Source organism: Trachinotus anak, unplaced genomic scaffold, assembly GCF_046630095.1.
Source record: "Trachinotus anak isolate AG129_WGS33_773 ecotype Australia unplaced genomic scaffold, CSIRO_AGI_Tana_v1 ptg000017l, whole genome shotgun sequence".
Taxonomy (NCBI): domain Eukaryota; kingdom Metazoa; phylum Chordata; class Actinopteri; order Carangiformes; family Carangidae; genus Trachinotus; species Trachinotus anak.
Window position 1 is genome coordinate 1,381,495 of NW_027273868.1, and position 22,608 is coordinate 1,404,102.

General features: G+C 41.4%; 1 protein-coding gene across 2 annotated transcripts; it reads right to left on the bottom strand.

Annotated features, from left to right (window-relative positions):
- Positions 1-543: 543 nt before the first annotated feature.
- On the bottom strand, positions 544-21,003 carry LOC139634787 (mitochondrial adenyl nucleotide antiporter SLC25A23-like). 2 transcript variants are annotated; one of them, XR_011694057.1, is made up of 11 exons: positions 20,507-21,003; positions 14,326-14,449; positions 14,078-14,165; positions 13,048-13,159; positions 12,606-12,764; positions 11,572-11,724; positions 11,225-11,338; positions 7,989-8,156; positions 7,002-7,152; positions 3,302-6,893; positions 544-3,255 (listed from the first exon to the last, which is right to left on the bottom strand). XR_011694057.1 is itself a non-coding variant. In XM_071501436.1 (10 exons), the coding sequence occupies exons 1-10, from the start codon at positions 20,717-20,719 to the stop codon at positions 6,712-6,714; spliced, it is 1,464 nt and encodes a 487-aa protein (XP_071357537.1). In that variant the 5' UTR covers positions 20,720-21,003; the 3' UTR covers positions 544-6,711. The 2 variants fall into 2 exon arrangements, 1 of the variants encoding a protein (XP_071357537.1); XM_071501436.1 differs by having other exon boundaries at positions 544-6,893.
- Positions 21,004-22,608: the final 1,605 nt, after the last annotated feature.

Consider the following 22,608-nt stretch of genomic DNA (forward strand, 5'->3'; position numbering starts at 1 on the left):
GGCATTTTAAAAGTGCATCTACTGCAAACATCATGCAGTTACCATTTATAGCGTTTACTCAACAGCTCATCTGCATTTTCTCCACTTGTGTTCCTTCTTTATTGTTGTCTGAGTTTCTGAGCTCTTGTTAAGCACGGCCTTTTGTTAAAACCCGTGAACAGTGTTCTTTATACTTTTCACTGATCATCACTGGTGTGAACTCAGGGATAAAAGCATTACAGTGATTGTTGTCCAGTCAATTCGCAACAAGTTAATAAAGGCTATTAAATGCAAATCTGAAAATGCTTTTTTTGAAAAGTCTGTGAATAGAATTTGTGGGGTGGCTGTGGCTCACTAATTAGAAGGCTGGTGGTTCAATCCCAGGCTCCTCCAGTCTGCGTGTCGAAGTGTCCTTGGGCAAGATACTGAACCCCACATTGCCCCCGATGGCTTACGTGTGTATGTGTGTGTGTGTGTCATGTATGAATGTGTGAGTGAGTGGATGAATGTAAGTATTGTAAAGCACTTTGAGTGGTCAGTATGACGAGAAAAGTGCTATATAAGTACAAGTGCATTTACCATTTAATTGAGAAATTAACTGTAATACCTCAATATGTGAGACACACTTGTCAGCTATGTTACAGTTTATTATACATTTCAACATGTTTTTAAAGCTGCAGTAATCAATATTTGTTGTATTAATAATGAATCAAATGTATGGTTGCATACTGACAAACCCACAGATGATTATCACCAGCTCTACTGAGCCTTTAAGCCTCTTGTAGCTCATTGTTTTGGTTTTACAGCCCACAGACTTCACTCTGATCCACCAGCTGTTTTCTGATAAACCCACTGTTCACTTCCTGTTCGGCACCAAAGAGTACACACACACACACTGTGAGAGCTGGTGAACATAGTGGAGCATTTTGGGACAGTATGAAAATTACTGGAATGGGACGGGAGGAATTCAGTGCTCGAAGGTACTGGTATGCAGTCCCAGTACATCTCTTTAGCGTATTGTTCCTTTTTGGTGCACTTCTTAAAAGCTGCCAGTACTCTTTTCTGGGCAGTAAGTATTGACTCTATGTGAACTGCATTACCCAGAGGGCACTACGTGACTCACATGTTCACCTCTCAACAAATCAAGTTAATGCTAGCAGAGTCTGTCTATGCTTACTCAAAGTTCTCTGATGCTTGTTTAATGAGCCAAAATGTGTGCACAGGGATCAATGAGAGCCACAGTAATAATCACATGACTCCTCTGATAGAAGCGGGGTAACTCCACTGCACATCTGAAGCCTGATAGGTCCTATTACTGCACACACACACACACACACACACACACACACACACACACACACACACACACACACACACACACAGCAGTATACACACACATACATAATAAACAGTATCAAATTAATACTTAAATTGTTTCTTTGAGAAAATAAATGTATATTTGAACACCGGCAACAGGCCTTTCTCTTAGTGTCTTTTATTCACTGCAGAAATGTAGAATTTAATCATCTTTACTAATATTGGCTGATGCACAGGTGAGTACCAGTACTTTTTTTTCCCTCTTATAGCATGAACAGAATTCACTTTTTAAAAGAGAATCCGTCCTGTTACTAATATTTTCAAAAGACCTCCCCCTTAACTTAAAGTTAAAACTGCACCACCCATCCTCCAGTAGACCAAAATAATACTGTACTGATGAAATGTCTTTGCTACACCTCATCTTCCCATTATAGGTAAAGCATAAAGAATTTAAGATGGTGTGCACTAATTTTAAAGTAAAATAGCCTTTTAAGACACCCCTCCAAATAAAGTCTCTCTTAGCTGCTGAAGAGCCAGATATTTTTCTCAAGAGTTGGTGGGGACCAAAAACACATAGTGGATCATTTGTGGACTGTAAAAAAATGATTTGGATGGGAAGGGGAGTGAAATCTAATGTTTCAAGAGACACCCTCCTGACTCAATTAAGACTGCAACACCCTCCCTCCAATAGACCAAAATAATATAACAGTAATGATGACATGTTCACCATGACAACCTCATAAGTGTCAGTGTTGTTCTCAGCTTGTTCCACTGCCCCAAGTGGCTAAATATGAATTAGTGCAGCTTTAAAGATGACCATGTGCAAATAAATGTGAAATAAAGATGTTTAAGACAGACATTTGACATTTGAACAGATGTAAACAGACATTAAACATCACTGAACAATTACAGCCCTCTTCTTCATCACAGATTTAATTCCATCATCGCAGCATGTAAAGTGCACACACACATTCAGCTGACATAGATGATTTATCAAAACTAGAAAGCTCTTATTGTGTTGGTTATCAAACTCATACTGCAATAGCTCTGTTTTTTGGGCGGGGGGTTGAAAATAGCCTATAGATGAAAGGTGGGACAGTTGTCACACTGAAGCTAGCCAGCTACACTTTGAAAAAAGGCTCAGAAACATGCACTCATGCTTTCAAACATATTGTACATCATGCTTGCAAGGCCCCAGTGGCAACAAGCATCCATCATTTCAAGTAGGCTTGCAAAAACAAACAGAAAAACAACATCTCTTAAGGGAATTAGGCATTCATAAGCATAATAATATAGATGATATATGTATATGCCTACTATGCAAATAATGACATTCAGGGTCTATGGGAGCATAACACTACTCCCTTTACATGCAGCCGCTTCAGAACTGCTCCCAGAAACTTACTATAAAAAGTTTTTATGCAGTTCATATTCAAGTTATACCTAAATATGATTTTAAAAAATCATGCACAGATACACACTCAGTCACCTGTTTACCTCTTGCCCTTGACTCCACCCTCAGATTATGACACTTGCAGCTAAGGTTGAGGTTTTTGGTATTGAAAATAGTTCAATATGCTTTAAATTTACAAAATATACTCAGAAATCAGAGGGTTTGTAATATTTGTGATGACTCATCATCTGCCTCCACTGGCCTCTAGTTTCATGGTAGTACACAGGTGGACACAGCCAGTTAGCAGAATCTAAACAGAACACAGACTGACAGCCCTTATAATAATAATATAATATGAAAAATTAATATGAACTCACTGTTGGATATGATCAACAGTACATATGATACAATATGATAAATTATAACTATACTGAAGTCATTCTTGACCTTAGAAAGTAGTTTGAAGAAAACAATCCTAACTCAGCATCTACTCATGGACTGTACAACAAGACCAGATCAAAACCTTGTATCTGGCTGGACCGCATCTTATCATCAGCTGGTTTCAGCTCTTCATCTGTTTGCTTCTCTCCTCCTCTCTGTGCTCACATATACAATATTCTAATTCAGCTGAACTCACAATGAAGCTGTTCTCATTGACATGTTTTTCCTGTTTCTGTTGCCATGACAGCGGAACATGTTTGAAAGAGTGACTGAAACATGGCCCATAGAGAGCTGCAGGGATGACGTAATTCTGTAGTCCAACCCTGATGTCATCAACCTGGTTCCCTCCACAAACAGCCAGTAGGATTTCTCCATGGTGTTTTGGATGATTAGAGAAAACCAGCAACAGTTTCTGATCCTGACAGGTTTGGTTCAGCAGGATCATCTTCACTAATGACTCCACCATATGATGTCTGAAGCCTAAATACAATCAGCAGCAGTAAAAAGCTCATGTTAGGCTATAAACCAACTACACCACGGTCACATGACTTCACCGTCACCACCACTCAACTTCAACCTGTAGTTTGATTTTGCCTTTCCTCTGACAGAGTTAGTAACATTTTGTAGAAACACAACGAGGCTGTAAAGGAGATCGGTTTTCATGTTGGACTGATGACGTTTACGTCCCCAACAACCTCTGTCGTCTCATTTAGACTCTTGTTAGCAACCAGCCTTTTTCAACAGATGGAGAAGCTTCAAGAATCAGGACCGAGGGATTTACTGACGGGTTTGATGTCAGAGAATCAAACCTGAAAATGTCTTGAGCTTGTGTTAAAGACAGACCTGATTTCAGTTATCAACCAGAAACACATTCAAACAACCAGAGACTCAGGACCAGGGGACAGGAAGTGATAACATGCAACAAATTTCTGGGATTTAGGACTCACTCCTGCAGCTTTTTACATGCTCACCAGCAGTCATTTCAAGCTGCTGCTCTGTTGTTGTTGTTCCTCGCTGCTAAAATCCTGATTTTATAATCATAACACTGTTTGACAAAATCACCAAACATCAGGTAAAGACAAAGATTGAGCTGTGATTTCAGCTGCATTTACTGTAAAATGATCACTCACAGAGAAAGTTAGAAGCTGCTGCATTGAGAGGTGTGTCTGTGGAGGAAAAGCCCAACTTCGTGGTTGCAGGGCAGCACTGGCAACTCTCTTCTCCAAAAAGTCACTAGATATGTCGCTAGGTGCTTTAAAAAAAAGAAGTCTCAAGATGTCTGAAAAGTCACTGCTTGTTCATGCCAAATCATTTTGAAAGAGCAATGACCAATGGGGACACTTGGTTGGCCAACCAAAAATGAATGGGTTGGGCAGGCGGCTGAGTATGTTGCTTTACTGGAAGTGAACCAAATGCACCCAGTGGTTTAGACTTTAAAGCACAAACCATGAATCATTATATGCCAGATTCAAATCCAGGAACCACTGTATGTAGGTCATATCAGTCTCTCTCCTCTTCTTTCCTGTCATCTCTCTACCATCAATATTTCTAACAAAGGCCCTCAAATGGTTTCTCTCCTTGACCTAGAAAAATACTGCAATACCTTCCCCCCAGTTTTTGATAACAATATATTTATAGCTAAAATAACAAATGATGAATCCCAGATGACCTCTGGGGCTGCTGAGAGGCTAATGACCCTCCTGTCTGCTCTCAACCTTTTCCGATGTCCTGCTCCTACAGTATAGTCCAGTCTCTTACCAGTTTTTTCTGGAGCTTTCAACAGTCTCACATTTTCATCAGCAGAGAGAGTTTTCGCAGTTGCTTCATGTTTGTTATATGGTTGAAACCTCCCGAAAATACAGTAAGAGGACTTTGAGTTGGGAATATTTTGCTACTACTACTATGGTCAAGAATGAACTTTTAAGTTACATCGATGAAAAGACCTTAAATTACTAAGGATAATATCAACTGCTGAACTTGTATGTCAACCCTGCCATCTCCATGACAACTGAGCAAACTACATTTGATGATCAAGACCGTGTGCTAAAATTGAAAGCTCCAGAAAACAATAGTAAGTTGACCTTAAATTGGGATGCTTCATTCAAACTAACATAAAGCTGAATAAAGAGCGATAACTGTGATGAGCATCATGACATCAGTAGCCCCCTCTTCACTCTCCTTACTGCTGGCTTTGCACCACACCATCACCAAACTAGAGGCCACTTACTTCCACATCAGTCTTCACCCTGAACCTCTAAGTATTTGGACAGCAACATTTCATAAAGCCAAGGGATGTCTCTTCAGCCTGAAACATCTGTTCAAATACTCAACTCCTCCCAAACTACTGAGACCAAGTTACTGTCCTTTGATCATGGTTTGCACTGAGATGCTGATGCACTTGTGTTTAGGGACACCATCAGATCTAGGAACGCTTCCATGGATTTAAAGGTTCTGTCCATTCTGGTTTGGTTCTACGGGGTCAACAGTCTGGGTTTTATGGCTGTGGATATGAAAACTGTGCAGTCTGGTAAACTGCAGAGTGCTGAGATTGTATTTTGCAAAGTACCTGAGGTACGTATTTAAGAAGTACTTTATCAAACCACAGCAAAGGTTTTAAGGAGGAAATATAATGGACTTGCTCTTTCATATTGTTTGGGTTTGGATGTAGTGACTTGTGAACCCTCTGAGTGTTAGCAATGTGACGCAGTTACTGAGTTTAACTAATGTGATAAACAGTGTTTATTGGCTCAGAGCAGATAATCACAGTTTGATGCTCCAGGACTGTTCATATTAATGTGTACGTCCACTGCTGGTGTAGAGGTGTATCATTTATCACTTAAAATGATCTCCTGTGTAATTTCACTGTGTGTGGTTTCTGTGGCTGTCATGGTTACATGAGGAGCCATGGAAACAATCTCAAAATTAGGAAAAGTATTGGTATTTGTTTTTTTGTTTTAAGGCTCCACACTTCACATCCACCTCAGCACTGGGTGAAAACACAGGCCACCGCACTGACACTGCAACGCAAAGCAATGTGATCCAGAAACTTACTGTGGTGCTCAATCAGGTGAATGCACACCTTCCTTTATAAAGTAATTTATGAATCATGAACCACTGTGCAGCGTTTTGGCTTCTGTTGAGCCTCTGAACTCATGGTTTCGATTCTGTTTCTTTACGCCGTCTTCAGTCAAAGCTCTGAGACGTTTAGTGAATCTGACCCCTGACATTTCAGAAATCACACCTTAACTGTTATAATGACTGTGGACCAATTCAAGATGTCATTTAAAATACAAATACGTATATGTATGAATATGGTATAATAGTGTCAAACGCTAACCTCATTCTCTCCAAATTCCAGACATGAATGTGATCTACTGGCAAACTACCTCCAGGTTATACAAGCTTGAACTTGAATGTGTCAACAGCACCATCCCCGTCTGTGACATGGTTCTTTCTCCTCTCTCCTCTTCCTCGTCTTCCTTCAGTTTCTTGAGAACCTGCTTCATCACTTCTTCACCAGCACAATGAGTCTTTGCCTTCTCTGTCCTTTTTCATTTTTTGTCTCTCTTCTTTGTCTCAGTCTAGAAGCCCACCCCCAGGACTTTCTTCATGTGCTCATACACCACGTAGGAGATGCTGACAGCAGGAATGACTTTGAGGAAGTTGGGGGTGATGCCGCGATACAGGCCTGGGACGCCTTCATGAGATATGATGTATTTGAACTGGCCCACCATCGTCATCTTGGGTTTCCCCTCAGTAATGGCTGAAGGAAAAGGAACGATGGAGGTTACAGAGGCTCACATAAGAACCAGTTCCACTACTGATGCTCAGTATGTATTTGTAACATGTCAAAACCTCCGGTACAGCTCACCTTGTGCCTGCATGCGTGTCCGGATGAGAGCAAGAGGATAGGACGCAAGCTGGCCACAGGTGCTGGAGATGGTGCCACAGCCCAGCAGGACCAGGACTCCTGGATCTGCTGAATCTACACAGAACCTCTGGAGCCAGGCATTCTTCAGAGTCTGAGAGCAGCGGCAGTGAGGAAGGGTTCAGAAAACAAAAGGAGAAGAGTGGTGGAAAGAGAGGAAAAGAAAAGATCAAACAAATACATTTAAATCATTATTATTATTATCACATATTTTCAAAATAAAATGGTATAAAAGGTATTTAAAGCATATTGTCTGTAACCTTCAGAAAGATTTAAACTATGACATCTTCAGATTTACTTTCAGCTGTGCTGCTGATGTGTCATTACTGCACACACACCATAGACACATGCTTCAGTGTTGGAGGGACTGGGACGTTTCTCATAGAACACTGGTTCCCTTTTTTCTCTGACTGAGTCTGTCTGCTGTTTGCTGCTGAGCAGGTGGTGGACAGTGGTTTTCTCAGAGCTTCTTCTCTGAACAGAGTTTTCTGCTGCTGCTGTTGATGAGAACTGAATTTGCTGGTGGGAAAACCAAAACAACAAGCTACAAAAGACTAAAAAGCTCAGTTGAGCTTGGAGATGATGATTCACTATGTTCACTACCTGTGACCTCTCTCACATAGAAATAGATACTGGACCCATTGTTGATATAAAAGTATTGCTATATTGCTTTAATTTACAGAAATATGTAAGTTTAAATTTAGAAATGCCATCATCCAAAAGTGAATCATCAGTGAGTTCAGTGTGTTCTCTCATGCTGTGACTGACCCGACACTATTTCTCAAACGTACGCTAGTAACTTCTGTAAAGTCTAAAAATCACTTTTATCACCCACTACTCTGGAGAATTTAACCAGCCTCCTGAATTCTTCGGCCTATATAGTTTAGGAAGTCCCAGACCAGTAATTGACCTATTCATATACACACACACCTCATACACAGCCAGGTCGATGCCAGCATAGGGGATGATGCCGAGTGTATTTGGCAGGTAGCCCCTGTAGAAAGCTCGGACTCCCTCTGTCTTCAGGATCTGTCTGGCACAGTCAGCCATTCCTGAGTACTGTCCTGTCTTCCTTAATGTGAGACGAGTCTTCAGAACCTACCCAGCAGAGGGGGATGAGAGACGGTGGAGGAAAAATTAATTATGTAATAAGAACTTGGTTAAACTAGAATTCCCGCCTTTCTCCACCAACCAGCCAAGCTGCAGGAAATATGGTCACAGTGTCTTCTTCCTGAGTTACAGTGTTGAATAATAGCCAGAGGTGCTTTTGCAGAACATTATTATGACACAGTAAGTTGACCTTTGACCTTTTGGATATAAAATGTCATCACTTCATCATTTTATCCTGTTAGACATTTGTGTTAAATTGTATCATAATTAGCGAATTAATTTGTGAGTTATGGCCAAAAACACGTTTTGTGAGGTCACAGTGACCTTTAACCTTCGACTACCAAATTCTAATCAGTTCATCTTTGAGTCCAAGTGAATGTTTGTGCAAAATTTGAAGAAATTCCCTCAAAGAGTTACCGAGATATTGTGTTAACAAGGATGGAACGTACAGATGTACGGACGGACAACCTGGATACACAATGCCATGTTGCCAGAGGCATAAAGAGTGAAGACAAACAGTAGCAAAAGGTTATTCTTTAATTGGACAAAAGACTCTGAACTGGTCTTTGTTTTCTTTTATGGACAGAAATAGTACCAACAAGTTATTATCCATCCACCCATTTGGAGCCAATCCTAGCTGACATTGGGCGAGGATGGGGTACACCCTGGACAGGATGCCAATCTATCACAGGGCAGAGGCTCACATTCACAACCTATGGGCAATTTAGAATCTCCAATTAACCTAATGTGCATCTTTGGACTGTGGGAGGAAGCTGGAGTATCTGGAGGGAACCTACGCAGGCACAGGGAGTACACAGAGGCGACAGTGCTAACCACTGCACCACCATGCTGCCCGTGTACTCACTCCAATAACAGGGCCTTGAAAAAGTCCTGTATTGTTATTTTTCGTCACTACCTCCCTGAGTTGGCAATGGGTGCTTTGCCGCTTGCTGCCCTCCTTCTGGGAGCATTTCTGAGGCTCCCTCTCCAGAATTGAACCCTGATTCCCCAGGCCAACAAAAATCCAGTAACCTACCCCTCTTTCTCTGCAACAGTCTTGCATTAAACTCATACCCGCTGCTGGCTACTTTTCTAAATTCAGCCAAACAGGAGAAATAGGCTGGAAGTATCAACTTTAATAAGCTATGACACAGCCTTGAGTCTGTTGAGTCTCATTCTGTGCCAGTATGCCAGTTAGTTATGTTTCATTAGTGTTTAAATATGATATCACCTCAAGCCGCCTTATATCCACAGTCTGGTGGCAGGAATTTCATTTCACAAGAGATGTTTTGATGCCATGTGTCTCTGTCTGTTCAGCAATCCAACAATAAAGTTGTTACTTAAAGGCAGAAAAAAGGCCTTTCCCATCTCCCTCCCTCAGATGTTAGGAGTCCCGAGACTCACTGATTCTCTTCTTGATGCTGTATTTGTAAGAGGCTTTTTACAGGTTTTTAAAATGTAATGAATTTTGTGTGTCTTCTTCTTTTTTTTTTTTTTTTTCCTTCAAATGATATAACACTCTCTGATTTAACTTTTCATCCTGAGGTCTGTCGTCTCTTTCTCAAACATACAAAGGTTGGGGTGAAATGTTCAGTCATAGTTATATGTACATGCTAATTTCTCTTTAATCTGAGAGCTATCATCTTCCTCTCCTCTGTTTCTTCTCTCTTCTTTGAAACCCAGGTCCAAAGCCTAGTCCGGTTCCACAGTTTCTTCTTTTCTGTATTTGGCCACTCCAGTCAGCCATCTTTGCTGCCCAACAAACTCTGAAACCATGACGTAACAAGCTTACATCCAGTGAGTGTCATGCATCTAATTGGTTTGCAGTGATTCATACTTACAGTCATTTACAATCACTCATTCATCCTTTCTCTGACACCCACACATTATTTCCTGCCCTTTATTCAGTGGCTTTCATCTACCCACTAATGTACCTTCATGTCCTGATTGAAATGAATCTCTTCAAGTTCAAGCAGGAAGACAATTGTCAGCCATCTTATCTGGTCATCACACTGAGGCTCCACCTCTCCACTATCAGCCAATCATTTCACCAGGTTCTGTACACAGCCTTTCATATCATCAAATGATCATCTTAGCTGAAGAATATCTAAACCCCCTTACCTACAGTGTGTTGTCTTTTTCTGCTCTCATTGCAGTCTATCCCACTCGCGGCTTCACTCCCCCACCACCAGGGTCAGGGCCCTGCCCGAGGCTCCCTCGGGGGACTTCAGATTGGCCGTCAAAGCAGGACCTGTCTCTCTTTCTGTAGAAAATTCCCACCTCCTTCCACATCCCTCCTTCACTTCAACTCCTTCTACTCCTCCTCCTTCCCCTCACATCACTGGAGGGCGGAGCTGAGAAGTTCATTTAGGCAGGTAGCTCACCTGGGGCAGGCCTTTCTGCCCTGGAGAACAAAGGAGCTGGCTGCCTAATCCTCATCCTCCCCAATTCCTGATTGTTGAGCTGCGTAGTTGATGTGAGTTATTCATTTAAGTTCCACACACTCATAATTTATTTTATAGTTAATTGAATTGAAGAATATTATCGCTACCTTCTACTCTTTATTAAGTTTGCATTATGATTACCAAGATTAAGTACACTTTGATTAACTGTTAATTGATTTGAATATATCTGAGTTGTGTGGACTAATATTTGCTGTTCTTTCGTTTTCCTTTTCATCAGAATCAACCAGCTAAACAATAAATGAGATGAACTGGATCCTCTGTGTTTGTGGCATTGTTTTAAACCAACAACTCATCTACCATAATCCGGAACCAGTCCCTTCACACACCCAGCAATACTTTACACTTTCCTTGATGTGAATTCATAGATTACATCATCATATGAAATTTGCCCAGCAATTGTGTAGTTAATACTGATACTGTGCAGAGACAGAACTGCATTATTTGAGAGTGCCATCCCCCGACAAGATGCTCATATCAAATCTGCCGTTAAGTACAATGACCATAACCATATCTCAGTTAAGTGGACTTCTGCAGTTAAAGACCAAGTATATACGTAACACACAAAGGAATTAATACCAACTTCAGACTGACCTCCATGGGGTAGATGATGGTCTGGGCGGTAGCTCCTGCAAGAGAGCCAGCTATGAACCTCTCTTGTACCCTTAAACTGCCCCCCTCTTTACTGCCTCGGATCACCCACTTGATCTGGAGAAAGAGGAAAGAAAGAAGGAGAGGGGAAGAAGGGAGGGCACAGAAGAGAGCCAGTGATACTGTTCAATGAAGCACAAGAGGAAGGATGTGCAGAGGCATACACAGTGTTTGATCATCCTGACATGTATGAAAATGATGCAGGATTCATTCACTATGAGAAATTTTTCTTTAATTTTACAGTGACTTAAGCAAACACTCAGTGGACTAAGAGGTTAGAGTGTACTGACCTGTTCATAGGCCATAAACTTAATGGCAGATTCAGGAGCAATCTTGAGGACGTTTATGCCATTTCCCCTCCAGAGTGAGGAGATGCCTCCCTCTTGGACCATCCCCCTCAATCCGGACCACAGATTAATGCCCCGAGATGTGGAGCCGTGCACCTGCACACACAAACAGCAGGTCAGTCATCTCATCACAACCTGTGCTAAGTTTGAAATGTTACTGTGGGCTGGACAGCCTCTGTGCTAAGACACAGGTAATGTGCACATCCAACCTCAGCTAGCTAAAGGTGCAGGACAGAAGATGTTGTCACTTAGGCTGACAAGCTCCAAAAATCTTAACCGATGCAACAGTGTTTGTTAGGTTTTTCTGGTGAAATATTGCATTAATTAAAAAAATAAGGAATTTGAAAATAATCTTGTGCGAGTGAACCAAAGCAGTAACGTCTGCAGGCTGGAAAACCACAACGAGCTAAAAGATGCTATAAAACCAGGAACTGCAGAGATGGTTTATCAGTACAAACAACCTCTTTCACATACAAGTGGTCTTGTGATCCACTATTAATATGAAAATACAGATTATAGCTGCTTTAACACTCTCTAAATGTAATTAAACCATGTTACAGTAAAAGAGGATAATAAATGAGCAGGAGCTGATCAGTGTCACTCTCTGTTACCTAAATGCTTTGTGATATTTCAGGCTTTTAACATGGGCGGAGCTGGAAACGCTCCAACCACCCACCCAAACTACCCACCATGTGCTTCAACTCATTTCTCTGAGAGAGTGTAAGTGAATATCTGTGCAGAGGAAAGAGTGAGCTTTAGACTTAGAAAAGATGTTGCCACATTACATTCACCTGAACTGTTACAGCTGTTTGCAGTTTTACAAAACTATTACATTACAAATTAAACACCAGGATCAGGTGAAGGTTGTGGAGAACATGCAAATTGCTAATTTTCTCTACAATAAATAGTGTGAGACACTACCATACATACTGCATGATATAAGGTATAGTTTGCATTACAATAATTAAATGACCCACCTGCAGGAAAACTTTGAGGCGGTCCAGAGGAGCAGTTCCGGTGCGGGACACTGCCCCGGCCATGGCTCCAGCAACCAGCTGCCTCCACACCAACCCTGAGCGCCGCTCCTGCTCTGAGAACTCATCTGGCACTGTCAGATGCTCCCCGATGTCAAACATCTATCACATCATCAGAAATGAAAGGCCCACGCTGTACTAGTACACTTACCAGTATATTACATGAATCTCCATCTGTCTTTATCATTACTGATAAACACATCTACTAGTGATCACAATATATTGTTAAACCATCCCTCAACCGCCTTTCCTTTCCTGCTTTGATTTATTTTGTAAAGTAGTGCCACTTCCTGTTTCTGTTCTCAGAAGTGTACAAATATAAACAGCTTCAGGATGTTATTACTGTCATTATTATCTTATAATTAACTGGAGCCAGGTGACTCACATGGGAGTGTTTCCAGTAGTGGACAATCTCCTCCATGTTGTGGAAAGGGTTGAACAGGAAGTGATCACGCCATTCATTCCAGTCAATGGTCATAGTGCCATCCCTGTCCATACTGGGAAAGAGAACACAGTACAGTGACTTCACCAGGTCACATACAGTTTCCTGCATCCCTCTTGAACACTGATTAACTCCAATGACTCCAAACCAGAGCCCTGAGTCTTTTTTTACACGTATTTTGTTGTGGAAAAATTATGGTATCGTGACTTTCAGAGCAAGGGTCTATTTAGTGGCTACACCGAAAATAGACCATTTGTTACATTCATGATTCTAACCTCATGCTTCTGTTAAAGACCCTGCACTCCCTCACAGTTGTTTTCACAGCTGCTGCTCAGTCTGCAGTGGTGCAGGTCTGTGTCTGAATGACGAGACTGATAAACGTCAAACCCTAACCCACCTTAAAAGCTGCAACAAAATTCATCAGATAGTTGTCCATCAAGCTCAGTTTGTATACGCCCACACAGACAAGGTCTAATCAGGCGAATCAGCAAAAACACCTGTGCAGGTGAACAAGTGACATGCATACTCCAATGACAAAATAATTCATGTGTAACTATGTGTTTTGTGTTTTGCTCACATTGGCTTTGCTTCCTTATTGTTTAGATTCAGTACAATTAATTACAAAATAAATACATAAAGGATGGTGTCAAAATATGAAATGAACACGAAACATTGTAATTAAACCAAATAAGGAAATGTTTCATTCTTTATATGTTATTTTATATTCATGTTGTTTTATATGTTATACAGAGATAAAGAAGTGAACTGTCACCTGAGATAGTGACAGTATGTTGGGAGGAGTTACACTCTGTTAGACCTCTCATGAACAAATGTTATAAAACTCAGAACAACAGAATGAAAGACACACAATATTAAGATGTTAAGGTGAAGGATTTTCTCTCTCTCTCTCTCTCTCTCTCTCTCTCTCTCTCTCTCTCTCTCACACACACACACAAACACACACTCTCTTCACCTCTGCAGGATTCTGGCAGCCTGCTCCATGGAGACCTCCACTCCAAGCTTGTGCAGCGAGTGCTGGATCTCTGCCACATCGATCCGACCTACAGAGCAGGAAACAACAGGAAGTTGTTTGTCCAGTCCATATAAACTTGATATTCAATGTGTTTCATGTGTTTTACTTAACAAACAAGGAGCAGGAACTGCTGGAGAGCTGGTGGGTGTGGTTGTGTGCATTTGTGTGTGTGGTTTGTGTGCCCGCACCATCATTGTTGCGGTCAAGACTGTGAAACATGAGCCGCAGCCTCTTCTCATGAGCCCGCAGGTACTGAGAGAACTCCTGGAAGTCCAGCAAACCATCGTGGTTGATGTCGCTCTCCAGGACGATCTGCAGAGAGAGACGTCAGTTGTTCAGCAGGGAGGACATGGGGGTGGAGGTAGAGGTGCACAAGTTGACAGTGAAAATGGCATGGAGGTGTTGGTAGGGTGGGAGTGGGGATGGTGGTGGGGGTGTTAGAGGTGTTAGAGGTGAGGACAGGATGTAAGGCACTGTGCTCCCTGTGAAAATCAAGAAGTAAAGCACATCCTACCTGTCTGCAAACACAACCTCTCCTCTCTGGAGAAAGAGACAGAAAATACACAACTAGTTCCTGTGCACAGAGGAGGAAGAACACACACTGTGTCGTAACCTCAGGACAAGACCAGTTACTGGTGTACAAACTTTTAAATTACTAAAGAAATAAATATATCAGTCACTTTTTGGCTTTGGGCAGCAACAACTGACAGATTTTCATCATCCACATGTCATCAGTGTAATTTCACCTCTGTTTTATATGTTTTTTACTGTACTGAGACACAAATTAAAATTACTTACTTAGTAAATCATACTCTCCCAATCTGAATATGTCTTTCTTTTGAGTAAATGTCTTGGAAATAATAAGGAATTTCTTTGGGAATTATGGACCCATAAAATAAAGTGTGACTAAATACAAATGCTGTATTGGAATGAGTTGGCAGGTGCTTGTTTGTCTGTTTGTTACCAGGCAACTAAAAACTTGTCAACAGGCTTCAGTGAAGGGAGGTGGAGGGATGGGCAGCAGAATAAAGGACTAGGTTATGGTACAGATCCTGAATTCTTTAAAAGGATTTCTTTGTTTCCTACAGTATGACTGCAGAGAGAAGTTCACTGTCTCAAGTACCTCAGATTTTTTTTTATTCTACTTGACGTGCTGACAGTAAAATGTTGGAGCTCGGAGCTGCTCAGACAAAGGGGCTGTGGCTGGTTCGCTAGGAGTTTACTGGTTCACCACTAAGCAGCTTTGAACATAAGAGTCTTCAAAAGTCAAACACGTGAATTTGGCTAATTGTGCAGTCCCACTGTGTGTGTGATTGCAAAGTGACATTTGTGTGAAGTTAGTTTGGTTGGTCCTCATTTGCTCAGGGGTTTCGTGTGTAATTAGCCTTTTACAACTGGAACAACAAGAAGGTTTAAATTTCCTGCTCGTGTCTCTCTAAAGATTTACTGCACATGTTGCCTGTGAAGAGCTAACAAAGACTGCTTGCCGGAGGGTACATGTTTCATTAATTAGGCTTCAAAGTTTTATTCATCACATGTCAAAGTACAGTGTACAGTAAACAAAGCAGTGACATGAGAGTTGGACTCAGCAGCAGAGCAGACTGTGCAAAACTATCAAAATAAATAAATAAATAAATAATAATACTGTGCCCTCGTGGCTCACCTGGGAGAGCTTGAACGATAAAGACTTAGTCTGGGTTCAAATCTGACCTGTGGCCCTTTGTTGCATTTCAGCCCTTCTCTCTAAAACAAAACAAAACAAAAAAATCATAATACTTTTTTTTAACATTATGAAAAATATTGCATTGCATTTGAAATATTGGGATTTTCAATATTACTGACGATCGTCCTACTTATGAGAAGAAGAAAAGAGAAAGTTGTTTGAGTCGTTGAAAAAAAGTAGTTTGCTGAATGTGAACAACAAGATAACTTACTCCTACTGATGGTGATGTGTGATTATTCTTTAAAACTTTCTTACATTTCTAAATTACGTTTATTTTCTTCTGCCAAAACAACAGAAACAAAACAAGCTGAAGGTTCAGGCTGTGAAGTTCCTGCAGTACAGAAGGTCTCAGAGTCTTGTGTCTGGATGCTGTGGACGGCCTCTGTGCTGAAAAGAGTCATTTTCATAACCATTCAAATAACTGTCTGCTGGAGTCAAACGCAAAAATAAGTAGATTACAGTGAAGTGATGTGAGAGCCAGACTGACCACCAAGGTCAGCAGTGCAGCAGCTTTGTGTTACACAGACATGTTAAAATATTCATCCACAAAGGGTTCCTCTGCAAACTGGAACAGGTTGTCTTTATATGGTGTTAGAACCAGGCCTGACAAATTAGTAACTGCCCTGTTGGAGGTTGATTAATGGCATGAAGACAGTCTCACCCATGGGACCGGACTGCACTGTTTTTTTGGTACCACTATTCATACGATTATTAAAAGGCAGAAAATGGCACTGATTCTGCTGTGAGACTCAATATTTCAAATATTATATATAGTGCTGATATATTTTCTTTTTTGGGTGATTTTAAGTCTGTATTTGATAATGGCAGTGAAGATGGACAGGAACTGTGGGGAATTATGTGGTTCAGCTGGCAGAGAGTTAAACTGGGGATTGTACTGCTCTGTTTTGGCCGTTGTTCTTTGAAAATGAATTAGTGCAAAAAGTTTCTATTACATCATCAGGGGACGTTTAAGCTGAGTTCAGACTATTTGACTTCAAAGGCATCAGATCGCTGCACAGCTCACACTACATGACTTGCTGACTTGTGATTGGGCAGCCTTGGAGTCATACAGAGCTCATAGTACACGACTGAGCAGCGACACAGAGTCACACACTACCCGCACTTTCACCCCAACTAGTCTGTCCGGTCTCCAAAACAACGTTCTGCCACAAAAAGAGACAGAAGTGATACAGGAAATGACACTCTGATACAGGAAATGATGCAATTCTTTGCGCGAAACTGGATTTTAAAAATGGAGGTCAGACGAAAACAAGCACTACTTGTTTGCACAATGCTTTGTGCTGAAAACGCCACGTCTGTTGTTGTTGTAGGCCTTCAGATTCCTGCCTCCTTCCCCTCATCCCGGCAGCTCGTCAGCAACTGTGCCAGATACATAGCATGCTAGATATCTGATTGGCATATGTGACGGGTCAGCGAGCCTCAATAATCGTGTCTTTGAAGAGTTCACACATAGTGATTGGTGTTCGCCAATCAATCCCCGACTTGCCTCTGATAAGGGGCTTTTGTTGGTGACTTCTAGAATCCGTTGGCGACGTCAAAATTGGGCTTAAGTGTAGTGTAGAAGCGTAGTCTGACCCTGGCATTACAGGCAGTGATGCTAAATTAGCACCTGATGTGTTTGGTGATTTCATCGGATAACATCATGGTGTACAATCAGGATTTTAGCAGCAGCTTGATGTGACTGCTGGTTAATACGTAGTCGTAATGGACCACAGTTCAGTCACTGTTTCAAACTTGTCTGTGTAGGTCCTCAGTGATCTGGGTCATGGTAGTCTTAAGTGCTAGAGTTGAAGACAACTGGAAGACGTTTCGCCTCTCATCCGAAAGGCCTCTTCAGTTACCTAGAAGAAGTCCAGCTGTCTTCAACTCTAGCACTAAAGACTGTTTCAAACTTGGTTGTCATGACAACAGACACAGAAAAACATGTCAATGAGAACAGCTTCATTGTGAATTCAGCTGAATTAGAAATACTGTATATGTGAGCACAGAGCGGAGGAGAGAAGCAAACAGATAAAGAGTTGAAACCAGCTGATACTAGAATGACACCAGCTGAGACTAGACTGAAACCAGCTGAGAGTAGAATGACACCAGCTGATACTAGACTGAAACCAGATGACACTAGACTGAAACAGCTGACACTAGGCTGGATGTAAATAGGACGTGATGATGTCATGAATATGCTAATTAGTCATCTAGCGAGTAGTTTTAGCCATTTTCCACTGAAAGTAATTGTTTTCAACAGTGTTACATTACGTCCTTACTTACACACGTTGACCATACAGTCAATCAGTTTACCAGGTCAAAACTACAAGGTACGAAATCTGAAATATGAGAAACTGAGTTTTGACTTTCACGTGTTGTCAACTTTCATCTTTGCATCTCATAATTTCGATTTGCCGTAAGTCCCTTCTTTTTTATGATGCTAACTTTTCATTCTTGTGTGAAGCTGTGTGAATGCCAATGAAATGAAACTTGGTGCGACAGCTTTAGACAAGAATTGAACGACTGGAACAGAACAGTTTTGTTTTACTTTACTCTGTACAAACGCCTGTGCTGTTGACACTGAAGGGGCTGCCTTAGTGGTGATGGAGAAAACAAGACTGTAACCTCACACACCGTCTTCAGTGCTCTCATACTTTATTGATACAGCATTTCACCTCTGGGGGTGAGTTGGAAAAGTCTTTGAATGCACTTAGGTGGGTTCCCAGGTGAGTGATCTGACTCAGAAGGATCTAGTTGGTAGCCATGATAAGAGCTGGCTGACTCAGAATGGTAAAGGAGGAGCTCTGTCCTTCAGACACACATACTTTATGAGGAGGAAACAGAAACTGCCCCTCCCATAATTCCTTGGTCAGGCTCATGCAATAGAGTGCAGTAAAAAGCTCATGTTAGGCTATAAACCAACTACACCACAGCTTCACCGTCACCACCACTAAACTTCAACTTGTAGTTTGATTTAGCTCTGAGCTCTTCTACAAAACCTTTCCTCTGACAGAGTTAGTAACAGTTTGTAAGAGCGAGTAGAAACACAATGAGGCTGTAAAGGTGGACTGGTGAGGAGATCGGTTTTCATGTTGGACTGATGGCGTTTACGTCCCCGACAACCTCTGTCGTCTCATTTAGACACTTGTTAGCAACCGGCCTTTTTTAACTGACGGAGAAGCTTCATGAATCAGGACTGAGGGATCTACTGATGGATTTGATGTCAGAGAATCAAACCTGAAAATGTCTTGAGCTTGTGTTAAACAGACCTGATTTCAATCATTAACCACAAACACATTCAAATAATTCAGAGAGGAAGTGATAACATGCAACTAATATCCAGGTTTTAGGACGGACTCCTGTAGCTCTCTAATCTCAGTTCCCACGTTCCTTTGTAATAAGGATACAGAACCAGCTGAACATCTGCTTTCATACTCAGGTTTCTTCTAGAACTTCTAGATTTAAATTCAAACATTTCTGAAAAGATTCATAAATAATTTTCTTTAGCATTAGCATGAAATTATTTTTCATGCACAGAGCAAAAATGTAAAAAATATACCTCCTTCAATACAGGCCTATTTCCCTCTCATTAGGATTATTATGGAGAGTTTACAAAGGTTTGGGTGATATCCAAAATTTTATATTTCCATAAAGTCCATCTGAAATATCGCAATAGAGGTGGTTAGGGTGTTATCAGCCCACACCTACTTTCTGAAAGTTTGGTTTGAATTCCTAAAATAAATGAAAACCAAATATGCAAATTACCCCTGAATGTTCTTATTATAAGATGTCTAAGTAATACTATATTGTCATGAAAAGACAATACTCATTTATCTCTCTTTATGACTCCCAGATGCAGTTTTTGACTTTTTTACGTTTTCTGAGATTCACAAAATATTACAATTGAGTTGTGAAAATGGTCAGAAACAGTGTTTATATTAAGCCCATGTTTCTCAAATGTGGAGTTCAAGGCATGCTTTGGCATTCAGGTGGTTAAACTTGTGAGAAGATTGTTGCTATGGCATCAGACCACAAAGTGGACTTTTTTTCTTTTTTAAAAAGGCAGAGTGGTTGTTGGAGACTCCAGGCAGCAAGACAGAGACAGATCAGATGGCAGAGACAGTTCGAACTGGTTTTAAATTAAATTTTTCCCTTGTGATTTTCTAAACCCAAGAAGCCTCAAACACTGTTGTAAAATTTAAGGACATTTTAAAGTTAATTCAACATGAGGCACAGTTCTGACAATTAAAGAGATATGCACAACCAAAGGACAAATAGTCTACAATGTATATTGATATTTACTGTAATGACACAAAAATCTAAACTTTTGTCCTTGGGGAGCTACAGTATGAGTATTGAACATATGGATGAAATAACAGACTCAGTCCCCTCTTCATCACCCTACATACAGTAGCTACTTACTGAAATGAGTTTAAGATCTTAACAAGCTGCATATTGTGTTGTAGCTACGTTTTCTGTTACCTCTCATTTCGCCTACATAACAAATACAGCCTACTTTACATTTGGTGGTGTAGTCTATCCAAATATGAATACAGGATACCACTCTGGTCCCTGCAGCACAAGAAAGCTGCTTAAGTGTGTGTGCACCTGTCCTAGCATCAGCCTGTGTCCCGTCTCCTCACCTCCTCCGCCTCCCCCTGGTGTAAACCAAGAGCCGCCAGTCCGGTCCTCAGCTCGTTGATGTCTACCCTGCCATCTTTATTCAGGTCCAGCTGCTCGAACAGCTCCGCATATCTCCTCTCTCTGTCCGGGTCCAGAGACGCTCCGCTGTCTCCGTTCTCCTCGGTTCCTCCGCGGCGTGTCCGGACGCTGAGTCGCTCCTCGTCCTCGCCCATGTGAAAGAGGGAGGCCGGTGCTCGGTGCTGAGGATGTCCCAGCCGGGCTGAGCTGTCTGCGTGTGTCAGGAGGGGCTGAGGCGGGCTGAGGACAGAGCTGCCCCCCCCCTCCCCCCCGCAGGGGAACGAGCCTCCAGGAAGGACGGATGCGGCTCAGAGGAGCTCGCGTGTCAGTCACTCATCATCACGCGCACATCCATGATGCTTCACAGCAGGAGCGCGCGGGTGAGCGCGCGGGAGAGCCACCGGTTTACCGCAGTCTCAACCCGGTGCGCGCGCTCATGCTGTCCACACTGATACAGTCACGTGAGGCCTGTATGCCACCTCCCCACGCGAGTCCACCCACGCGCTGTGACGGCGCGCGGCTCTGCTGCATCGCACGAGACGCACGGCATCTCCGGCGCGCGCGCTCCCGCGGCCCCCCTCATCACAAACGTCAGCATCTGGAGTTAGCAGAGCGACGTCTGGGTGAGCCAGAGCGGTGTTGTGGAGAGATGAATTTAAAATCCTTTGGCCAAAATCATCAAAGGTTTGTTTGGAGAAAAAAAGGAGCAGTATCTGGTAAAAAATGATTGTGTAGTATCCAGTGCCACAGGAAAAAACTGGAGGTTTAGATGTACTGACTTAACAGAGTGACGAAACCTTTACACATGCCACAATTACTGTGTCTTTGTTTTCTCTGTTTTAGCAAGTAGCAGCACATCCACAATCAACAATCTATTTGAACTAATAACATAAGCCATGTTGTTCTTGTGCATATTGAAAACATCATTCAAACATTCACAGTGTTAAGGCTTCTGGTACAACTTCACTGCAGGAAGGAAGGAAACGGTCCAAAGAAGTCAAAACTCCAGCAACACTTGTAGCAAACAGAAGACCTTAACCCCGCGACTGATGTCATCAACAGAAACTAACTGGAAGCAGCAGTTGTCAGACCTGGAGTCTGGGAAGAACATGCTGCAAACCAACATGAAAACATCATCCCAGAAGTGGAGCAGGGTGGAAGGAGCATCGTGATCTAAGGCTTTGCTGCCTGTGGGCCTGGGCAGCTCCACACCATCAAGGGAAAATTAATTAGTTTGTTAATTCATAATGGATTTTATCTCAATGAGAGGGGACATAACAGAAACACCTATAACACAATACAGTTCAGCAGCACCACAAACTGCAGCATTCACAATGATCATGACCCAACTCCTCTCTACAACAGGTTCAACACAAACTGAACTTCACCTTCATGAAGGAGGATTTATCACAGGACTGTTGTAATAATAGTCTGCATTAGTTTTTGCAAGCTGTTCCTAATAAACTACCAACTGAGTGTATAGGTGAACATATAATGTAAATTATTACATCAATAATAATGATTCAGTGAAATAATAATAGAGCACACACTGAATGTATTTTACTTTTGATACTTTAAATACATTTTACTGAAAATACTTCAGTACTTGATTACTTTAGTAATCACAAGTACTTCAGCAGTTTTACTTGTAATATAATATTTTTATGTGGTATTGCTTTTTAAAAAAGGAAAAGTAAAAGATGCACATGTAAATATTTTATGCTATTGTTTAGTAAATTAATCATTAAAAATTTTTTAACTATTTTGTTGCTCATACTTTTAATTCAGTAACATGCAGAGCTTTTACTGGTAAGCTTTATTTACATTGTAATAAAGGTAGTATATTTAATAATAATGATGATGATAGTAATAATTCAAAGATCTGAATACTTCACCATACATTCACATACATTCACATTAGATGTTGACATTGTATTAGTTGGCAGTCCTGTGGATCACTGTGTGACTAAAATGAACCATTGATAGCTTACTGGCTATTAATAGCATTAATAATGGGGATTGTGAGCAGTGACGTGCAGCAGAG

Bases quoted from the DNA above. Each gene is read 5' to 3' on its own strand.
- LOC139634787 (XM_071501436.1), bottom strand. From the start codon at position 20,719: ATGGGCGAGGACGAGGAGCGACTCAGCGTCCGGACACGCCGCGGAGGA. The intron at 12,765-13,047 runs GTGAGTCACCTG...ATGATGTGATAG, and splicing joins ACTACTGGAAACACTCCCAT to ATGTTTGACATCGGGGAGCA. The intron at 11,339-11,571 runs GTCAGTACACTC...CTCTTTCTCCAG, and splicing joins AGTTTATGGCCTATGAACAG to ATCAAGTGGGTGATCCGAGG.